The sequence below is a fragment of the Bufo bufo genome, chromosome 3 (assembly GCF_905171765.1).
Source record: "Bufo bufo chromosome 3, aBufBuf1.1, whole genome shotgun sequence".
Lineage (NCBI taxonomy): Eukaryota > Metazoa > Chordata > Amphibia > Anura > Bufonidae > Bufo > Bufo bufo.
In genome coordinates, this window is record NC_053391.1 from 272,480,995 (window position 1) to 272,505,112 (window position 24,118).

General features: G+C 44.4%; 1 protein-coding gene across 1 annotated transcript in view; it reads left to right on the forward strand.

The window, feature by feature from the left end:
* Positions 1-24,118, forward strand: part of LOC120995132 (synaptotagmin-2-like) — a 619,044-nt gene that overhangs the window by 284,496 nt on the left and 310,430 nt on the right. The window contains 1 exon segment of the mRNA XM_040424147.1: positions 22,721-22,729. Within this exon segment, the coding sequence (XP_040280081.1) occupies positions 22,721-22,729 (9 nt within the window).

The following is a 24,118-nucleotide window of genomic DNA, read 5'->3' on the forward strand; positions in this document are numbered from 1 at the left end:
CTGCAATTAAGGTGGCTTTTGTCTTGTTACTTGCCACTACGCCTTGAGCTTCCAGTAAATCCTTTAGCGTGGTCCTCTTAAGTAGCTGGTATTGCTGAGCCATTCATTCCCTTGCTTGGTTCAGGACGTCCATTCAGGATTCGAATCCCTCTGCTTGCCACCAGTTGTAAGGAAACCAAGTATCTTTAAACCACATTCAGTAGTTTCCTCCCGAACCGCCCGCGCCTGGTGAATATAGTGCTCCGTTCGGCAGTTGAAGTAGACGAATTCCATACGAAATGCCAATAAATTTTTAAGATGATTCCCTTAATAAAGCATGCGAATCCCCAAACATCAGCCAAAGTCCAGAAGAAGGGTACAAATAGAACACACTTTAATTAACACACACAGGCTTTTATGCAAGTCCCTATGCAAGGGGACATCCCACAGGGAGGGACACAGTATAGCCAATCAAGTACAATGGAAACATAAAACCCTTCCAGCATAAACATACAATGCCCTCCCCTAGTCCTGGAGATAATCAAGTCTGATAAAGTAACAACTTGATTATCTCTAGGCAGAAAAGTCACAGTTTTTCCCAATATCTGGAACACCCCTTTATACATTAGGTATCCCCACAAATCATATGTCCCCTGATAGCCCCGGTCTGGGTGATCAACATATTCAAAATTTCACCCAGATCGGTTTAGGGGTTCTCAAAGAGACATGGAAGTCTTCTGTGACCGGTTCACCCTGGGTGAGCTGCCCAAAATAGTTCCATAAGTTTGGGTGTTTTTGCCGGTCACTTTAGAAAATGGGGGATTTCCTCACAATGGGGCACCGGCCGCATGCTTTCCGCATCACGTATGCGGACCCATTCACTTGAATGGGTCTGCAAATCTGGTGATTCAGTGCAGAACGGAACCACGGAATGTTACCCTACGGAAGCACTACGGAGTGCTTTCGTGGGTTCTGTTCCGTGCTTCCGCACCGCAAAAAGATAGAACTTGCTCTATATTTTTGCGGAACGGACGGATCATGGACCCATTCAAGTAAATGGGTCCGCGATCCGCATGTGGCTGCCCCACGGTCGGTGCCAGTGCATTGCAGACCGCAATTTGCGGTCCACAGCACGGGCAGCAGACTGACGTGTGAACAAGCCCTAAAAAAGAGTTTTTTGCAATCTGTGCGTGGGGCTTGATTGTATGCTGTTTTAATTAGTTTTCATGAATAATTGCATTACAATACCCTATTTTTAGCTCCTGTGCTCCCGTTCTAAAGGGGATTTCTGAGACTTTTATATTAATGCCCAATGCTCTGGAAGCGCCGGTGCTGATGCCTTCTCAAACAAGCTGATCGCCAAGGGTCCCGGGTGTCCAAAACCCACGATCAGATACCAGAGGATACGTTTGTATATAAAAGTCTGAGAAATCCCTTTTAAATTGGTCCCATGTGGAACACATGCTTCTTAGGCCTCATGCACACGACCGTTGTGTGCACCCGTGGCCGTTGTGCCGTTTTCCGTTTTTTTTCGCAGACCTATTGACTTTCAATAGGTCAGCGGAAAAATCAGAAAATGCAGTTTTGCAGCCGCATCCGTGATCCGTGTTTCCTGGCCGTGAAAAAAATATGACCTGTCCTATTTTTTTCACGGCCAACGGTTCACGGACCCATTCAAGTCAATGGGTCCGTGAAAGAACACGGATGCACACAAGATTGGCATCCGTGTCCGTGATCCGTGGCCGTAGGTTAGTTTTTATACAGACGGATCCGAAGATCCGTCTGCATAAAAGCTTTTTCAAAGCTGAGTTTTCTCAGAACCGACAGTATATTCTGGCCCCCCCCTCCCTCTATAGCACCCCTTCAGGTGCGGCACCTGAGGGGTTAATTGTGCTGATCACGGCCCCCTGTAAGAGATCGGATGCTGCTAGGCAGCAGGGGGCAGTCATGTACACAGTTTGTAGTATATTCTAACTAGAAGCGTCCCCATCACCATGGGAACGCCTCTGTGTTAGAATATACTGTCGGAAATGAGGTTTCACGATCTAACTCATATCCGACAGTATATTCTAACATAGAGCCGTTCCCATGGTGATGGGGACGCTTCAAGTTAAAATATACCATCGGATTGGAGAAAACTCAGATCTGATGGTATAAAAGGGACTCCAGACTTTACATTGAAAGTCAATGGGGACGGATCCGTTTGAAATGGCACCATATTGTGTCAACGTCAAACGGATCCGTCCCCATTGACTTGCATTGTAATTCAGGACGGATCCGTTTGGCTCCGCACGGCCAGGCGGACACCAAAACAACTTTTTTTTCATGTCCGTGGATCCTCCAAAAATCAAGGAAGACCCACGGACGAAAAAACGGTCACGGATCACGGGAAAACGGAATCCCGTTTTGCGGACCACAAAAAAATACGGTCGTGTGCATGAGGCCTTAATCTAAGTAATTCCCCTCTCAGAATTCCTTTGATGGTTCTTTACAAGTGTGCACTTGTTGTGTCTAATATTCTATTTGTAGCTGCCTGTTTTCAATATACTGTATGTCTGTCTGAATTTATCTATTCCCATCAATCCCAATCGTTACATCTAAAAAGGGTATTTCTTACTTATTGTAATTTTATTTCGAGCTCATTATTATTACCTTGTTTTGTGAATTCCAGTAATGTTTTTTTTTTTTTTTTGGCACCTTTCCAAATAAATTTGACATCATCTATATAGTGGTGCCATATTGTCAGTTGACTTGTCTAATGATGTAATCTTTCTCCAAACACAATTACCTCTTCCTACCATCCTAAAAACTAATTTACAAAGGTGGGTGCGCATGCCTCATCTATTTTTGTGCCAGGTATTGGTGAGAAGAAACAGGCATCTAAAGTAAAGTAATTAAGCTTTATTATAAAATTAAGCACATCAATGAGGAACTTTCACCTGATCGTATTATAGTTAGTATCTTTGTTTAAAAAGTATTTTACTGCTTTACAGCCGGTGTCATGTCCTATGCTGGTATATAAGCTTTCTACATGACTTGTGACCAGAATTTCATCCTGGTCTAAATAGACCCCTGTCACAGGTGGAACAAGTGAACTCTAAATTCCCCCTGCACCTCTGTCCCTGCCTACTTGTACAACTGCCCTAAGTGGCGGACCACAACTGGTTGACGGTCCCGGTTTATTTACATGCTGGGGCGTACCAGAGAAAATAACAGTAAACAAATACTGAGAAAAACCCAGAACCAAAGTACTGTCAAACCAAATCAGAAAGCAGATGACTAAACAATACCAAGTCAATACAGAATCCAAGAATCAGGGTCAAGAGGAGTAGCCAAAATCAGAAGTCAGCAGGTCAGAGCAATACACAATCCAAAGCTCTGGTGAGGTATATAAAACCATTCACAGGCAATCTGTGACCAATCTGCTGGCAATCTGTGACCAGCAGATTGCCTGTTTAAATATCCTGCACTTCCTGGTCATGGTGCCACATGACCTATGATGTCAGAACACCTGACATGGGAGATCAGACTGTTTCCCTGATAACCAGATGCCGGCAGGTATGCAGAGAATCTCGCCTGCCAGTGCTGGTAGTGGCAACCCCTTTCTAATTCTTTCATTATTTGCATGGTATCTCTTGAATAAGATGGATGGTTATAGATGTAGTGGCCTAATTCATAATCCAACCACTGACTACAGTCCTCTGTCAAACACCAAAGGCCTAAAACAATTGATCTACCTGTTGGTTGTACTGGATTTTTATGGATTTTGGGTTACATAGTAACATAGTACATAAGGCCAAAAAAAGACATTTGTCCATCCAGTTCGGCCTGTCATCCTGCAAGTTGATCCAGAGGAAGGCAAAAAAAAAAACTGTGAGGTAGAAGCCAATTTTCCCCAGTTTAGGGGAATAAAAAATTCCTTACTGACTCCAATCAGGCAATCAGAATAACTCCCTGGATCAACGACCCCTCTCTAGTAGCTATAGCCTGTAATATTATTACACTCCAGAAATACATCCAGGCCCCTCTTGAATTCCTTTATTGTACAAACCATCACCACCTCCTCAGGCAGAGAGTTCCATAGTCTGACAAGTATCTGGTGTTAGGTATACGTTCCACCATCAAATTATATATCACTGTCGTAAGGAACGCTATGAAAATTAGATTAAAACTAATACTTTATTGTTTCACAAAAAGAAAGGGGGAAGGGAGGGGAAACTACAACCTATATTAAAATTCTAGAACACCACCTAACCACAGTGTGAGTCGGATCAAGATGGCGCATAAAGCCGCATGGCGCGGTAACGCTTAAATGTGGATAGGATGGCTAGAAAGTCCACTGCTGGTGCGTTACTAGAGGCTGCACCACTAGGCCAGCCGGCCGTGATGGATTGACTCAGCCAGAAGTGTGCACCGTGGTGCGGACAAGGTGCTTTGCTCCAAAACCAGTTGGGTGTGCCCTGGACTAAAATTAATGAACTAATCCATTGATAAACATCTGCCCGTATAAGCCGACCTCAGAGAAAACATCTGTTCAGGGGTGAACCAGATGTCTGAGTGCCGGCCCTACAAGCACGAATCAAGGGACACTAGTCTTAGCTGGAATGAGCAAAAAGGGCTTGATTGCAACTGCTCATCAACTGCAGAGGGCTGGGATGCCACAGACCTCAACTGTAGTGTGGGCGCAATACAAGTCGCATGCATAAAGCATGAGTTTGTCCCCACTCATCGCTCGACGCGTTTCGCCATGTGTGGCTCGTCAGGAGCATAGAGATGTGGGTATGAGACAAACAACAAAATAAGCTGCTAACCTCCGTAGCAAAGGCTGCAGCTGTCAGCACAGAGTGGCCGTACGCGGCCGCTTGGACGCGCGCTATATAAGGAGAGAACTCCTCCCCTCCTCTGAGTCACGCCTCTAGGGCAGCCAATGGGAAAACAGGAGGCGCGGCACCGCCGCATCAACCATCCCGCCCCATCAACCCGCCCCCTCTGTAAGACGAACTCAGACGAATGTCAAAACATTCGTATATTGAATATAGAGGTGATACAAACGGCGACTGTACATTAAACGGCAGTATGGTATTGCAGGAACCAGGGTGAGGATTATATGATGGTATATGGTCCAGTGTGTGAATAACAGTATTGATTGCAAATAAGATGACGCGGCAGGGACGGGGGAGAACCCTGTCACATCTCCCATTACGGGTGGTGCTTGTGGCGACTTGGCGAATATTCACAGGAACCCCTTCATGCCTACAGAGGATCGGGTGTCCAGTATGGCAGCCAGGTAAAAAAGGAACATGCCACAATTTATGGGTACACCCCTTCTAATCCATGACAGAAGCTAGAGGGAGCCGCAAATCTAGTGACCAATTGACAACAGATAAGAGAGCTGCGTTCATTTAGTCCATATTATTGGAGTACAGGGATCAGAGAGAATCATGAGCAGTCATGCCCTAATTATCCACCCGTTGCACTCCATATGGTAATTTAAAAGAAATCATATGTGCAGGGATTCAGAGAAAACAGACAAAGGAGTTGTACTCATTCAGTCCCTGGGGTTGGAGTGCATGCAAGCGGTAGATCCACTGTGTCTCTTTTTGTAATAGTCGCCTATCAAAGTCGCCTCCTCTTGGGGATCTTCTCACCACCTCGACAGCCTGAAATTTTATCACATCCGCATCACCACCATGTAAAGTGGATATGTGTCTCGCAATAGGAGTATCGGCACCTTTGCGGATGTCATTAAGATGTTCTGCAATTCTTCTGCGGAATTCCCTAGTGGTTTTGCCCACGTTTTCCACAAGTACAAGTGGCCAAATATACCAACCCTCTCGTCTTACAATTGACAAAGGATCTGATGGTAAATGTCCGCTCAGTGACACTACAATTAAATGTAGCGCCTAACTGAATAGCAGGACACGCCACGCACCCTCCACATCGGAAGGTCCCTTTTGAGGTTGGTACTCAACCAAGTGGTTGTGGTAGGGGCCTGAAAGAAGCTGTGGACCAGGAAATCTCTCAGATTGCGTCCACGTCTGTACGTTATAAGAGGTATATCGCCTACCATATGTCCAATATCGGTGTCCGATTTTAAAATCCCCCAGTAGGTCGTCAGTAACTCTCTTACTGTATTATGTGCTTCATCATAAGTGGCCACAATGCGCAATTGTTCTGATTCAGAAGGTCCTGATTTAGGTGTGAGCAAGGTATCCCGATTTAGGGCCAGCGAGTGTTGGTAAGCCTTAGCTAACACATGTTGCGGGTACCCCCTGCTTCTAAATCTGGTCTGTAAATCAATAGATGCAGTTCTAAAATCAGACATGCTGGAACAATTGCGCCTTACCCGAAGGTATTGACCTTTAGGAATTCCCCTCTTCAGGGGCAACGGATGGCAACTGTCCCACCTAAGGAGACTATTCGTAGCAGTCTCCTTGCGAAATAGCCGTGTACCAATGTTGCCATTTGTGTCCCTGAAGATGGTCAGATCAAGGAACGTAATTTGTGATTCCTGGATCTCAGATGTAAAGAAAAGTCCCATCATGTTGTTATTCAGGTCTGTAACAAAGCTATTAAAATCATCTACACTTCCTGACCACAAATTAATATGGTCAGCCCATCTCTGGTTGTTGTCAGCGAATACAACTTCCCGCTCCCACCAGCCCAGGTAGAGATTAGCGAAGGTGGGGGCACATGGGCTCCCCACCGCCACTCCCCTGAGCTGGTGGTACATACGGTGATCAAAAATAAAAAAGTTGTGTTCAAGAATGAATTTCATCAGTTCGAGAACAAATTCGTTATGCTGCCAACAATGGATGCCGTGTTGGTTTAAAAATGAGGCCACAACTCCACACCCCTTTTCGTGAGGTATGGAGCTGTAAAGGGCCTCCACATCCAAGCTGGCCAGCATCACGTTCTCACCAATATGGATCCCCTCCAATTTCTTGATCACATCCATAGAATCACGTACATACGAGGATAGGGCCACCGCAAACAGTCGTAGAATCCTATCCACGTATGTACTGATCGGATGTGTCAGGCTCCCAGTCCCCGAGACGATAGGACGTCCCTTTAATGGTGAAAGCCCCTTGTGTACCTTGGGCAATCCGTAAAAACAAGGGATCTGGGGATGTTTGGGGAACAGAAAATCAAACTCCGTCCGACTGATCAGGTCATAATCCTGTGCTACATCCAGAAGACCCTTCAATTTTTTCCTGAATATTTCAATTGGATTTGTCTCTAGCACACGATAACATGAATCGGCACTAAAAATGCTGAGGCACATGGCCTTATACTGTTCACAATTCATTACAACAATATTACCTCCCTTGTCAGATGGTTTAATGACAAGGGAGTTATCACGCTCCAGAGAGAGTAATGCATCAATTTCTCTCTTGTGGAGGTTTGATTCAGTCCCTCTGAATGTGTCAAGCATTCTTAGTTGGTCAGTCACGACATTTAAGAAAATGTCAGGGGGTGTGCCATCACTCAAGGGTGGGTTTTTGGTGGAGGACAATTTAAGGTCCGTAAATGGACCCTCTTCAGGATCCCTTTCCCCTTCTTCCATAAGGGATACCAACAGTTGGATGTCTGGCAGGTCATGGATTTCAATTCCCAGTTCATTGCATTGTTGTTGGTTGTGTGTTGCAAAGAATTTTTTCCATTTTAGTCTTCTTACGAATAGGGTCAAATCCTTTACCCACTCGAAGGAGCTAAAAGAACAGGTGGGAACAAATGATAAGCCCTTTCTGAGTAGTTCCAACTCTACTTCCGTAAGGGTCCTATCAGATAGATTAATAATTTGTAACATATCCCTTGGCTCGCCTTTCACTGTAGAGTCCACAGTCTGAAAACCAGTTGCCCCCATCCTTTGATGGTGTGCTATTGGTTTTTTCTGTTTCTCAGGCTGTATGATCTCGTAGTTTGGTTCCCTAAAAAACCCCCCCGTGAGCGGGGGCTCCTACCCCTTCCGCCTCTCCCTCTAGGTCCTCTATTGGAAGGCTGAAAAATGGGCTATTGGCTATTCGGGTAGGGAGTGCCCTCTGTCTCAGTTTCACCCTCTGAAGACGAGGGTTCTGTCTCAACCTCGAGGGTCCTAGCGGTTTTGGTCGCAAACTCAAGAATGCGCCCTTCTTTAAAATCCGCCTGTAGTGTGTTTTTCCACTTTAATTTTGAGTGTGACTCCAAATCCAGACCTCCATGGGTTGAAAATTTTGATTTCCATTTTTAAATTTTTGTGTGATTTTGTTGTCAGCACATTCAACTATGTAAAGAACAAAGTATTTCAGAAGAATATTTAATTAACTCAGATCTAGGATGTGTTATTTTTGTGTTCCCTTTATTTTTTTGAGCAGTGTATTTCCTAGATTGTCTACTAGGCAATATATATAGTTTTTTGTTTTCTTTTGTCTGCGTCACTACTAGGGCCGCTAACTTTTTACCCGGTATATGCGCATAAATCTAGTTGTCTCTGACATAGTTTTCTTTCTGTTGTTCTGCTATTAAAAGTCGCTCATCTTCCAATTTTGAAGCTTTCTCTATCCAGACCTCATAGTTACTTTCTGTAGGATTTTTTTATATAATTTTCCTTGTACTTTTCCACCTCCTGTTGCAATTTAATTATTTTTTCCCTTATCCCTTTCATGTATATTACCGTGTTCTTTATAAAAATCCCTCTCATATAAGCCTCCTAAACTACACTGCTCAAAAAAAATAAAGGGAACACAAAAATAACACATCCTAGATCTGAATTAATTAAATATGCTTCTGAAATACTTTGTTCTTTACATAGTTGAATGTGCTGACAACAAAATCACACAAAAATAAAAAAAATGGAAATCTAATTTTTCAACCCATGGAGGTCTGAATTTGGAGTCACACTCAAAATTAAAGTGGAAAAACACACTACAGGCTGATCCAACTTTGATGTAATGTCCTTAAAACAAGTCAAAATGAGGCTCAGTAGTGTGTGTGGCCTCCACGTGCCTGTATGACCTCCCTACAACGCCTGTGCATGCTCCTGATGAGGTGGCGGACGTTCTCCTGAGGGATCTCCTCCCAGACCTGGACTAAAGCATCTGCCAACTCCTGGACAGTCTGTGGTGCAACGTGACGTTGGTGGATAGAGCGAGACATGATGTCCCAGATGTGCTCAATTGGATTCAGGTCTGGGGAACGGGCGGGCCAGTCCATAGCATCAATGCCTTCGTCTTGCAGGAACTGCTGACACACTCCAGCCACATGGGGTCTAGCATTGTCTTGCATTAGGAGGAACCCAGGGCCAACCGCACCAGCATATGGTCTCACAAGGGGTCTGAGGATCTCATCTCGGTACCTAATGGCAGTCAGGCTACCTCTGGCGAGCACATGGAGGGCTGTGCAGCCCTCCAAAGAAATGCCACCCCACACCATTACTGACCCAATGCCAAACCGGTCATGCTGGAGGATGTGGCAGGCAGCAGAACGTTCTCCACGGCGTCTCAAGACTCTGTCACGTCTGTCACATGTGCTCAGTGTGAACCTGCTTTCATCTGTGAAGAGCACAGGGCGCCAGTGGCGAATTTGCCAATCTTGGTGTTCTCTGGCAAATGCCAAACGTCCTGCACGGTGTTGGGCTGTAAGCACAACCCCCACCTGTGGACGTCGGGCCCTCATATCACCCTCATGAAGTCTGTTTCTGACCGTTTGAGCAGACACATGCACATTTGTGGCCTGCTGGAGGTCATTTTGCAGGGCTCTGGCAGTGCTCCTCCTGTTCCTCCTTGCACAAAGGCGGAGGTAGCGGTCCTGCTGCTGGGTTGTTGCCCTCCTACGGCCTCCTCCACATCTCCTGATGTACTGGCCTGTCTCCTGGTAGCGCCTCCATGCTCTGGACACCACGCTGACAGACACAGCAAACCTTCTTGCCACAGTTCGCATTGATATGCTATCCTGGATAAGCTGCACTACCTGAGCCACTTGTGTGGGTTGTAGACTCCGTCTCATGCTACCACTAGAGTGAAAGCACCGCCAGCATTCAAAAGTGACCAAAACATCAGCCAGGAAGCATAGGAACTGAGAAATGGTCTGTGGTCACCACCTGCAGAACCACTCCTTTATTGGGGGTGTCTTGCTAATTGCCTATAATTTCCACCTGTTGTCTATCCCATTTGCACAACAGCATGTGAAATTGATTGTCACTCAGTGTTGCTTCCTAAGTGGACAGTTTGATTTCACAGAAGTGTGATTGACTTGGAGTTACATTGTGTTGTTTAAGTGTTCCCTTTAATTTTTTGAGCAGTGTATATTAACTGATGCTGAATCATTATTCAACTCAAAAAATTCCCCTATCTCTCTTGAAATCTTTTTGTGTATCCCCATAATATTTATCCACCCTTGTGTTTTTATATTTGTAATAATTGGGTTATGATCTAAAATCCCACGTTGACCGTATTTAACCCCTTCAATTTCCAATACACCTATGTTATTTGTGAAAACTAAATCAATCCGTGATAAACTCTTATGTGTCTTTGAAAAACATGAGTATTTTTTTATTTAGGGTGTAATACCCTCCAGATATCTATCCAACCCATTTCTTCCATGATATTTTTTAATTTAGAACTCGTGCAAACATTTTGAATCTTACCAACCCTACATCTATCTATTTTACTATCCATAGTATTATTAAAGTCCCCCATAACTAATAGTGTTTTTTTCTCCTACTTTAAGCACAAAGTCATAGATTTTTTAAAGAATTTCAGTTTTGAAGGGTGGTACATTAGCTATAATACATGGTCTTCCTTCCAGCAGACAATCAATCAGAACGTATCGGCCCTCCTGATCTTGAACTACTTCCCTTATTTTAATATCAATATCCCGATGTATCAAAACACTCACGCCTCTTGCGTGTGATGAATACACCGAGTTAAAAGAGTGCTGTATCCATGGTCTACACAGCCCCTTTATCGTTTCACTTGTAAGATGCGTCTCTTGTGGGAAAATTATAGCAGGTAAAAATCTATGTATTGCATCAAAAACCGCCACCCTTTTTGCTCCCCTACTCAACCCCCTAATATTCCAAGAAATTATTCTCATAAAAACCTATATAATTGTCCCTCCGGTCTTCTAACATGGCTAGATATCCCGGGGAAGGGGGGAGGAGAGAAGGTAGGGAAGAAGAGACGGAGGGGGAAAAAAAAAAAAAAACTTAACCCAACACAGCAAATACCCTCCCCCATTCCCTCCTGAATGAGCCAGGTTAATTTCTCTCCTGGTTCTCTCTTTTAGCATTTCCCCCTCCCCGCCAGCCTCCAGCCTAATTGCCCCTCAACTCCTTATATTCTCTTTAATCCAACTTTGGACCGCATCTGCTTTATCGAAAACCCAGTTTTTGTTTTTCCACTCAATCCTGAGTTTCGCCGGGAACATCATCGAGTATCTAACATTATTCGAACTAAGGATTTTTTTTCACCTCAATAAAACATCTTATTTCCTGCATCATTTCTTTTGCATAATCTGAAAAAATCATTACTGTTGCGTCCAAATATTCTAGTTTCCCCTTTTTCATTGATCTACACAATATCTCCTCCTTATCCCTGATCGATAACAGACTAAAAAGTATGGGTCTCGGTCTCATTCCGGATACCAGTAGCTTGGATGATATCCTATAAACCCGTTCCACAAAATTTTTATAATCTGAGATGTCCTGGCCCAACTGTTCAGTGAGCCATGTTTGCAGAAAAGCACATAAATCCTGTCCCTCCGCTCCCTCAGGGATCCCAAGACATCTCAGATTCGACCTTCTAGTCCTATATTCCAGATCCAGTACTCAATTTTTTAATTAGCCTATTTTCCTTAACCATTGTCTGCAGGAGATCCTCAGAGCCAGACGTCCTTTTCTCGACTTCTGTCAACCTTTCTTTATATTTTTGGACATCCGCTCTGAGGAGCCCCACAGATTCCCTAATATTTCCAGTCTGGAGAGAGAGAGATCCTGAATTGCCATATTACATTTTTTTATTTCTTGAAATATATCCTGCAGGCTAGGAGCCTGCTCCTCCTTTGTTACGGCAATTTCTTCCATCACTCTCCCCTGTTTATCGACTCTCTCCCCAGACTGGAAACTCGCCTCTAGTGTTTTCAACCCAAAACTTCCCTCTATACTAGACTCTCCCTCTTGTACTAGAGACCCATCCTCTTTCTTCTTTTTTGGCGGGCTAATCTATCCTCACATATTGGTCAGAAGTAACTGTTTTGATTTTTCTGATTTTTTTTTTTTTTTATCATTGGGGAAATTGAGGTATTAAGCTCCACCTGTACCCTGCCCCTTTTCCCAGCTCCCTGTCTAGCAATCTCTGGACTTTCTTGCTACCTACCCCTTACCCACCTCCTTCACTCTCCTTACATAACAATAGTAGCTAGATCAGTAACGCGGGAGCATCAGCTTACAGACCCATTAGACAGCAATACATCCATCAATTTCTTTTACATACATATTCTGTTACCCCTACTAATTCATATAGCCATATTCTACCAGTTTTCGTTCTCCCTCCTAGAGCATACACATACAATTAGTTTCGTGAAATTATAAAGCAGGAGAGAAGAAGAAAAAAAAAAATGGTAGCAGTATCTCAGTTAATAAATGTTAAAGAATTAGTTCATAACATTTATGGCAGCCTATAGTTGCTCCGTTCTGTTAGCCAGTCTCTTCGTGCAAGTTTGTATCTCAGAAGACAATAATAAAATCTCAGTTAGTAGGCATTAATGATCCAGTTAGGTCATAATCTCCATGATGGCTAGTTATTCATTAGTAAAGTTTAGTAAGACTGCTCCGTATCATAATGCTGTTTCAGTCCTGCTTTCCACTTCAGGGTATCAGGTGACAGACTCTTAGGCCTCCTGCACACGACCGTATGACTTTTTCAGTGTTTTGCAGGCCGTTTTTTCTGGATCCGTTTTTCCGTTTTTTGTTTCCGTTGCGTTTCTGTTTTTTCCTTTGCGTTTTTTCCGTTCCATTTTTCCATATGGTATATACAGTATACAGTAATTACATCGAAAATATTGGGCTGGGCATAACATTTTCAATAGATGGTTCCGCAAAAACGGAACGGATACGGAAGATATACGGATGCATTTCCGTATGTGTTCCGTTTTCTTTGCGGAACCATTGACTCGAATGGAGCCACGGAACGTGATTTGCAGGCAATATTAGGACATGTTCTATCTTTTAACGGAACGGAAAAACGGAAATACAGAAACGGAATGCATACGGAGTACATTCCGTTTTTTTGCGGAACCATTGAAATGAATGGTTCAATATACGGACCGTATACGAAATGCAAAAAATGGCCCGTAAACGGGAAAAAAAAACGTTTGTGTGCAGGAGGCCTTAGGCTGTTTCCTCCCTTTCCCAGATTTTCCGCCGTTCCTCCTTCCAGTTACAGTCAGACCAATAATAGACCTATTTTTTTAAGCCACGCTGCTCAGTATCTCTTCGGTAGGACACTTTTGGGACCAACACACATGGCCCCCCTTTCATTTCCCCTGAGCCAGTGCCCTTTTCCAAGTGTTACCTCAGGTTAGCTGTAGCGGTGTTCTAGGAAGCATAAATTCTTCTCGCCTCATCCTCAGCGGGGAAGGGGGACAGATAGAAGCGCTAGCGGTCATGCCGCCCGGTCCTCAGAACTTCAGTTCACCTGCTCTCCCAGCGATGCCGACTCCTCTTGCCTCAACTTTAGAGACCCGGACCTCCCGATGTCAGCATCCAAGCAGCAGAACGATGGTATAGTAGTAGCCACAGCATATCCGTCCAGGTTGTCAGCAGTCCTCATGCATTCTGAATGAAAAGAGGATGTTCAGGATGCACCACGGTGTCTACCATTCCGTCAGCATTCCGTTTTGTGACCAGACACAAAACCACTGCACGCTGCGGTTTTGTGTCCAGTCATAAAAACTGAAAAAAATGGATCAGTCACTGAAAACAATGTAAGGAGTGATGGATCCATTTTTTTAAGGAGCCTATTGACTTTCAATGTATTTAGTGACGGATACATTTTTTTTCCGTTTTGATTTCACATAACCGCATCCTAATGGAACAGATGCATTCTGATGTGCAAAATCAAAACGCATTTGTTTAATTCCGGTATGGAGATCCTCTGCCAGATCTCAATACCGGGATTAACAACGCAAGTGTGAAATTAGCTTAAAGGGGTTATCCCATCTTAGACAATGGGGGCATATCGCTAGGATATGCCCCCATTGTCCGATAGGTGCGGGTACCACCTCTGGGACCTGCACCTACAACGAGAACGGAGCGGGGAGAGTTGTGGCTGGAGGACCCCGGGTTTCCCAGGATCCGTCCACCCACCAGGCGCAGCTCCCCGCCTCTCCCATTGAAGTGAATGGGAGCGCACCGCGCATGAGCGGCCTCGCTCCCATTCATTTCTATGGGGCCGACGGAAATAGTCGAGCCAGCGCTCGGCTATTTTCGGCAGCTCCATAGAAATGAATGGAGGGCGGCTGCGCATGCGCAGTGCGCCCTCCTCCACTTTCTCCGCTCCGTTCTCCTTGTAGGTGCGGGTCCCACCTCTGGGACCCGCACCTATCAGACAATGGGGGCATATCCTAGCGATATGCCCCCATTGTCTAGGATGGGATAACCCCTTTAAGTCTCTCATAGATGCAGGCAGTGTCTCCCTTGACAAAGTGACTGTGACCAGGATGCAGTGTATCTGTAAAGGTCTATTCACAAGTTATTGTCAAACCACAGTTTATGCAGTGATACCATATTTGCAAAAAAGCTGCAAAAGCAGGATATTACCACAAAACAGGCTCCCAGCAATTCAGACAAAAAATAAAATTGTTAATGAATTAGGAGTAAGGAGATTGGCTGAGCATTGAAGGGAAAGCCTTCACGTGTACTGTACTTGAGGATCTAAGGGAATTGAGTAGTTTTCATTGGAGGTTTAACAGTACATTTTGGTGGCTTGTATATTCAACTTTGTTTTAATGCAACTGTCCTGTCATGAGCTCAAAAATAATGTGTGAGCCAGTATCTACAGAGGATGACTACCTGCCATTTGTTTTCTGCGGATCGTGTTGCTTGCTTGCTTTTTATCTCTACATTGGCTATATTTCCCTCTAACATCTAAATGATTTTACCCTTTATACCATTACTGTGATCGTAATATATATACAAGAACTTTCATTCCCCCAAAAAAACTAATTGCAGATCCTTTTCCTCTCTTCTCTTGCCTTCTTGTCTTTCTTCTGTCTTCAATGATGTCTATATGTCCCATTGCTGCATCATGATAACTGCCTATGTGGGTAAGTGCATATGCATGATTGGTATTTCAAACAATAAACATATTTATTTATGATATAACTACAAATGAGTTTGTGGAGGGCTGGCTAAGCCCAGATTTGTTTTCTAGAAGAGGGTTTGGTTGGACAATTTTTTTTTGTACTCTGATATAAGTGGTTCAATTTGTAAATGGTCCCAAGAATAATTCTTTGATTCTCTTATGTACAGTGATAGCAAGTATGTGTATGCTATCAGTGTGGCAAAATTATACTACTTGAGCACACTCTACTAGATAAAAAGTAGGATGGCAGACAAAAATTGGGGCAATTCATATTTTGAGATTTCTGGGTAACAGTTTATATCATATAAATGCTGATGCCTATACAGCATATCTTACAAGATGGTTGATGGTGGGTATGAGTGTTTGTTATTTGCATTTATAATTATGCAATTTACAAAAAATACTATTTATTTATAAAATTTTTGTTTAGATTTTTTTTTTTTTGCCTATGGACATTAGTTGTAATACAAATTGTTATCCTGAGTTCCTCTTTTATACTGCAGATAAAAATGTTATGATTGTTGGCCCTTAAGCACTATTCCAGTGATCTCTGTGAATAGTGATTTAAAGTGTTCTTCTGGTATACCCTATTGCCCTGTGTGGTGCTGATATTATTAACCAGTTGGTGACCACTAATACACCTTTTTATGGTGATCACTAATGGGACTTAGGTTAGGCTAGCCTTTTTTATGTGAAGTGCTGGTCTGGGCCTTTTAACCCCTTATAGTGACCACAACATCTAAGCAATTTAGAGGGAGGGAGTTCCCACACCGCCACTAACAAGATCGTAGAGTGCGTTGTCTGTGTATGGAAGCTGGGTGCATAATGAAGGGTCCAGGCCTGCCCCCAACTGCCAATCAGAGCTCTGCAGAAGCGCAATGCTTGACGCCGCCTGTCAGTATAGTATTGACAGTATAGTACACTGTACTGTTTAAGCAGTACAGTGTATTATAGAAGCAATCATAAGATTGTCTGTAAAAGTTCACTTGTGGGACTAATGGATGGTAAAAAGGTTTAAATAAGTTATTAAAAAAACTCAAAGTTAAAAAATATTATACCTTTTTCTATTGAAAAAGAGATGGTTTTTCACTGGAAAAAAAATTGCAAAAATAAAATCCCCTCCACATACTGTATTTGGTATTGCCATGTCCATAGTGACCCTAATATACAATTGTCATACAATTTATCCTGCATGATGAATGCCAAAAAGCGATCAAAAATTGTTATGTACCCAAAATGATAGAAATGAAAGTAAAAAGTTATAGGTCTTGAGATGTGGCTATGCAAAAGCATTTTCCTTATTTTAGGATTTCATTGTGCAAAAGTAATAAAACTTAATAAAAACTATATGTATTTGGTATTTCTGTAATCATACTTAACAGTGAACAGTTATCATGTTATTTATGCTGAAAAATAACGTCGGAAAAACTTATTCAGTGGTAGTATTTCTGTTTTTTCCCATCCCCCTCCCAGAAATAAATAATATAAGTTAATCAGTAAGCTATGTGTATCTCAAAATGATTGCATAAATTGTTAATACATGTGAATATTTAAAATTCATAGATCCTTCAGGCAGGAAAAGGGGGCTACTGAATGTAACTCTTTACAAACCTCCTTACTCGCCCCCAAAAAATTATAATATATATATATATATATATATATATATATATATATATGTTGGTAAGGCTGATTAGTCAGCTGCATTTGTGGGAGGGGCGGAGGCTCTTCATATACGAGCCACAGCCTCACTCACAGGCGTGTGTTCTCAGGTGCACAGGCCGCATGTTACCTTGTCCCGTCCAGGTTCAGCCGGCTGATACTATATGTTTTTGTCTTGTTACTGGATTGCCCAGGCCGAGTTAAATGTTGTATGTCACCTGGATCGCCCAGGTTCAGCCACTGCAGATCACGGCTATGTCATTTGTCTTGTTACCTGGATCGCCCAGGCCGAGTTACATGTTGTATGTCACCTGGATCGTCCAGGCCGAGTTACATGTTATGTGTTACCTGGATCGCCCAGGCCGAGTACATGTTGTATGTCACTGGATCGTCCAGGCCGAGTTACATGTTATGTGTTACTGGATCGCCCAGGACGAGTTACATGTTATGTGTTACCTGGATCGCCCAGGCCGAGTTACATGTTGTATGTCACCTGGATCGTCCAGGCCGAGTTACAGGTTGTGTGTTACCTGGATCGTCCAGGCCGAGTTACATGTTGTATGTCACCTGGATCGTCCAGGCCGAGTTACATGTTGTATGTCACCTGGATCGTCCAGGCCGAGTTACATGTTATGTGTTACCTGGATCGCCCAGGCCGAGTTACATGTTATGTGTTACCTGGATCGCCCAGGCCGAGTTACATGTTATGTGTTACCTGGATCGTCCATGTTCAGCCACTGCAGATCACGGCTATGTCATTTGTCTTGTTACCTGGATCGCCCAGGCCGAGTTACATGTTGTATGTCACCTGGATCGCCCAGGCCAAGTTAAATGTTGTATGTCACCTGGATCGTCCAGGCCACGTTAAATGTTGTATGTCACCTGGATCGCCCAGGCCGAGTTAAATGTTGTATGTCACCTGGATCGTCCAGGCCACGTAAATGTTGTATGTCACCTGGATCGTCCAGGCCACGTTAATGTTGTATGTCACCTGGATCGCCCAGGCCGAGTTAAATGTTGTATGTCACCTGGATCGCCCAGGTTCAGCTACTGCAGATACCATGCTATGTCATTTGTCTTGTTACCTGGATCGCCCAGGACAAGCTAAATGTTGGGTGACCACTGGACCGTCAGGTTCAGCCGCTGCTGATACTACGCTATATGTCATGTTTTGTTGTTAGAAAAGTCTCTGCCATACCCCACTCTATCGGTATAATCGGGTTTACTCTACTCACACCCAGAGCTGCGTTCACACGTCCTATACTACTACAGGTTCTTTCCAGGCCCATTTCAAGAACTGCATTCATGTCGCTGTTACATCTATGTTATGCTCCGTTCACAACCAGAGCTGCTGTCATACCAAATTCATGCTCTGCTTATACCAGAGTTGTGTTCACACTTATACTGCTACACCAGGTCGTATACCCCACTCACCAAAGCCGCTTTCCATGTCTGCTGTCACATCAAGTTAATATTCCGTGCACATCCAAAGCTGCTTTTACATCTTGTCCTATACTCCATTCACTACTAGAGCTGCGTTCACGTGTCTGCTTTCGCATCACGTCAATACTCTGCTCACTTTCAAATTGCATTCATACGTCTGCTTATACCATGCTTTTCATGCGCTACCCATACTCGGAGCTGGGCCCATACCATGTTTTTTAGGTACCACTCGCATCCAAAGCTCCATTCACCCATTTGTTACATCATTTGTTGTACTCTGCTTCCACTCAAAGCTGCATTCTCCTGTTCATTGCTACGTCATGGTTTTACTCAATAGTCTCACCGGGGCAGTCTGCACCCACCGCTCTGGTTCTTTAATCCTGGCTCATATTCACTCAGACTGGTCTCCTTTTACTTCTGGTTCGTATTTACTTAGATTGGTCTCCTGCCTCAGTTCACCAAACAGCTCCTCAGCGGAGGTCAGTCGGCCAATAGGAGTAAGTTTCCTGCTTTGTTTTCACAAGCTGTTCATTTGTTTGTCACGATAAGAGACTTCTCTTAGCGAACTTGCAATGACTCAGGCTCTTGTTTTTCTCCCATCTCTGTTTCAATTTCATGTTTACGTTTATGGTTCGCGGTGGTTAGTGTTATGTATGCACGTGCTTCGGATTTCTAATATCTATATTTTCAACGCCTGTTACGTTTTAATTACTTATCGTCACCGCAACGTCATCCCTCTGGCTTCGGGGGCCTCTGGCTTCGGGGGCCCTATGATTGATCCGGCCTCATGGCTCCGGGGGCCCCTTGACCGTTTTTCATGTTTTGTTTTGTTTGTTAGGGGTATGACATGGTTGTAGGCTGGTTAGTGTCCCAGGTTTGCTGTTGGAGGGGGTCATGGTTATGCGAGTCCCCAAGGCATTCTGGTGCTGCATAAGTGGTTTAAATAAAACAAAAAAACATAAGAGCTCGCCCGAGTGCTCTTCGCTTATAGGACCTCACAATTGGCACGACACTTGTAGTTCGCACGGCCATCTGATACTTTTTTCCGCCATAAGAGTCTCGCACGCATGGCTCCCTCCATAAGAGTCTCGCACGCATGGCTCCCGCCATAAGGGACTCGCACGCATGGCTCCCGCCATAAGGGACTCGCACGCATGGCTCCCGCCATAAGGGACTCGCACGCATGGCTCCTGCCATAAGGGACTCGCACGCATGGCTCCCGCCATAAGGGACTCGCTGGAGTGGCTCTTGGCTTAGTGGATTTCACAATTGTTATCGACATTGGTAGGTCATACGGCCATCTGATACTATTTTCCATGGCACACCTTTCAGAAGTTTTCTTTTGTTCATTTATATTTTACAGATTAGTACTTGCGGTTCATTTCAGCCTCATTTCATTAAGAAGCTTTACCCCATGTCATTGTCTTTCTAGGTTATCGAATCCCGGTTGATTACTAAACCCGACGGGTTAAGCCCCAATCTTTTCCCCAGCAAACCTCAATTCTAAGGTTTGTACCCCGGCGGCTGCCCGGCCCCATGGGCCCCTGGTGGTTGCTTCGGCCCCATGGCTTCAGGGGTCCGACCAATGGTTGTCTGTGCAGCTATGTTTTTGGTTTTGAATGACTCACAACTTTATCTGTTTGCCAACTTATGTTATTTAGGTTTCATTTTAGTTAATGTCCGTTATTATCTTCATTTTCTGTCACGTTTCCCTTCGTCTTTTCAGGTCATGCAGTTGAATTCATGTTGGGGGTCACCTTCCACGTCGGTCAGGTCTCGGTCCTAACTATATTTCGCCTTGCATGTTATTCAGGCCACGTAGTTTATCTTAGGTATCGCCTGCCACATCGGTCAGGCTCATGGTTTAATTTCACCTGCACCTTATTCAGGTCACTTATTATAGTCATAATTTCTTGATAAAAAATAAAAATAACTCTGCCCCATGGTTTCGGGGGCCCGAAGACTGCTTCGGCCCCATGGCTTCGGGGGCCCGATGACTGCTTCGGCCCCATGGCTTCGGGGGCCCAACGACGGCTTCGGCCCAATGGCTTCGGGGGCCCGATGACGGTTTCGGCCCCATGGCTTCAGGGGTCCCGACGATGGCTTCGGCCCCATGGCTTCGGGGGCGCGATGATGGCCTTGGCCCCATGGCTTCGGGCTCCCGATGACGGCTTCAGCCCCATGACGGCTTCGGCCCCCCTGGCTTCGGGGCCCGATGACTGTTTTCAGTCCTGCTGGCTGATTGCCTGGTTGGTTGTCCATCTGTGCATCTGGGCTGATTTGGCCCCTATGTATCACATACATACCTGCTTCCCTAATTTCCTAATAATCCATGTTGATCGCTCACTTTATGTTTTGACCGCAAGCTGGTCCGGTTCGCCCTACAGCATCATTGTCATGTCTTACGCAGATATTTTGTCTTGCTTTAATTGTTCATGCTTTTGTTCAGGTCCTGCCAGAGGAGGAACAAGTAGGTAATTCCCTCTAGCATTTCAGTCTCGATCGTAGTCGACATATCTGTCAACCAGGTCCCCGCGCAAAGTCTTTGCCTTTTTACCACGACTAGGAATTCATTTTCGCCGGTAGCTTCAATTGCAATTGCATTCCTCACTCATGGAGGTCATAGACAGAATCTTGTTTATTATGGCTTCGTAGCTTCTTGCTTCACTAACCTCAGACTCTCTACAACCACGTTAAATCGTGTTTTGGACAAGGTTCAGCATTTCCTCACAGTAGAAGATTCAGATAGTAGGTTGGTCTTAACGTCTCAGCGTTAAAAACAATTCTCAGGGGCACACAGTAGAACAACGCGCGGACCACGGCTAGCAGATAGCTGTTGTCTGGGGAACTATTCAACATAGTTCTTTTTGGCCCTCATTCCTGCATAGTCTAGGCAGTTAGGTTTCGGTCCCACGAACTCCTGAGGCTAGACATTGCCAGTACTCCCTAGAACCAAAACTTTACAAGGTCAGTGGTTTCATGATCCATTTCACAACGTATCCTGCCGCTTTGAGGCAGTATCCGCAATTATTGAGCATCATGTCTCTGGCCTTGTCATCCACAAGATGGGTTGTAGGTATCCTTCTGGCCTTGCCTCATACACCCCGAATTTTTCGCTCTAGATCCCTGACGCCTTGCAGTTGGCTTGGGGATTAGTTTGCACATGCCATTAGAGTTCCTTTTCTACCCTACTTGGCTTGGTTTTTGCCCACTTACAGGCCTACCCACGATCATGGCTTAGGGCACACAACAAGCCATTTAGTCAGATTAGCTAAGACACGCCTAGCTCGGTTAGGTTGTTCCCGTTGTTTCTCTCCCTAGGGTTCTTCGGATATCTCTTGGCCGTAGCCATGACCACAAATATATATATATACAGTATATATATGTGTGTTCATTATTTAGTACAGAACAATGAACTAGTTGGCTGGGTGAGATGCCTTTGTGGCTGCTCTTGAGGGTCAGGTAATACTCCCTTCCAGAAGGAAGAAAACAATCTAGTGCTACTTTTAGGTAGCCACCCTGCATTTATGACTCGCTAAAGAGCCTTGAAACATGACTAGGGATATCAGAGTTCTTGTTCCTTGTCAGTAAAGTGCAGGGTACTGGTAGGCTGGTTAAGGTTACTTTGACACAGGTCTCTGGACACCTCCTGTCCACCTCCTGTCAACCTAAAGAGAATGAGTCAAGATGTTAACCCTGACATCCATCAATGCAGTTGGGTGCGTATGTACAGTAAATCAGTACACTTTTACTCAACAATCACAGCAGGACACAGCCTATCACGGAATAGCAAATCTGATAACAGCAATACGACTATCAGGAAACTAACCAGATAACCCTGAGCGTTTCCTCTGGGTGGAAAGGAATCTATGTTGTGTTTACCAGATAGCAGGTGGTGCGAACAAGTCTAACCAGCTGTGATCAGAAACCGGAGCAAACGTAAGTCAAAAGCGGTATCCAATAGTAATATCAGAAAACAAGTAGAGTCAAAACCAAGAGAGACTAAGGCCCCTTTCACACGGGCGAGTTTTCCACGCGGGTGCAATGCGTGAGTTGAACACATTGCACCCGCACTGAATCCGACCCATTCATTTCTATGGGGCTGTGCACATGACGCAACGCAGGCCCCATAGAAGTGAATGGGGCTGCATGAAATCGCAAGCATCCGCAAGCAAGTGCAGATGCGGTTGCAATTTTCATGCACGGTTGCTAGGAGACGATCGGGATGGGGACCCGATCTTTATTATTTTCCCTTATAACATGGTTAATCAGCAAAAATAATAGCATTCTGAATACAGAATGCATATGTACAATAGGGCTGGAGGGGTTAAAAAAATAAATAAAAAAATTTAACTCACCTTAATCCACTTGTTCGCGCAGCCGGCATCTCTTCTGTCGTCTTCTTTGAGGAATAGGACCTTTGATGACATCACTACGCTCGTCACATGGTCCGTCACATGATCCATCACCATGGTGATGGATCATGTGATGAGCGCAGTGACGTCACCACAGGTCCTTTACCCAGGTCCTGAAGAAAGAAGACAGAAGAAAAATTGGGCTGCGCAAACAAGTGGATTAAGGTGAGTTAAATTATTTTTTATTTTTTTTTAACCCCTCCAGCCCTATTGTACTATGCATTCTGTATTCAGAATGCTATTATTTTCCCTTATAACCATGTTATAAGGGAAAATAATACAATCTACACAACCTTGAACCCAAACCTGAACTTCTGTGAAGAAGTTCGGGTCTGGGTACCACATTCAGTTTTTTATCACGCGCGTGCAAAACGCATTGCAGCCACGCGATAAAAACTGAACAACGGAACGCAATCGCAGTCAAAACTGACTGCAATTGCGTACCTACTCGCGTGGGTTTGGCGCAACGCATCCGGACCTTATCCGGACACGCTCGTGTGAAAGAGGCCTAAAGGAACAGAGATGCAAGGCAGAAGAATGGTCACTAAATAGTTAGAAGTCAAACACAATAGCAGGCAAAGAGAAGTTTGGTAAACATCTAGGTTGGAAATACTCACTATAAGCAGAGAGATCAAATACATGGCCAAACATCCGTCCCAGCAAGATTTGCATAGAGCACCAATGCAGTCAATTAACATATGATTGCGGATCTCATGTACTGACCTGTGAAGGGCAAGGGCGCTGATGGGGATGGTGGAGTCTCAGTACGAAGAGACGTACTTGGGATCTGCTTTAGGGCGAGCTGGGCACTGGATGGGGGCATTCCTGGGCACCATTGAAAGAAAATAACGCCCCTCTGGGCACCTTACTGCTTAATTTGCATATCATACAAACATGAATTTAACAGATACGCAAACAAGAAACACAAATAAAAGGTACATCAAGGAAGGAGGTGTTATGTTGTACATGGGAATAGTTATACTTTAATTAGACATAATCATTGTGGACAGATTTCCTTTAAAGCAAAACCTTTCACTGCGATATTTCACTTAATAACTATCAAAAGTACCTTATAGATCATCCTCATTGTGTTAGCACACGGTCTTGTCCGCTTTTCTGTCAAGTATATGCATGGAAAAATCGCTTTATAAAAGTACTCTTCTCCAGCTCACAAGTCACGGTAGAAGTCAAGGGGGTAGCCCTTCCCTCACTCCAGGCTGTAACTCCCCTGCCCTAACCCCGCTCTAAGCAGTGTAATTGACACCCGGCTCAGTCGCCGAG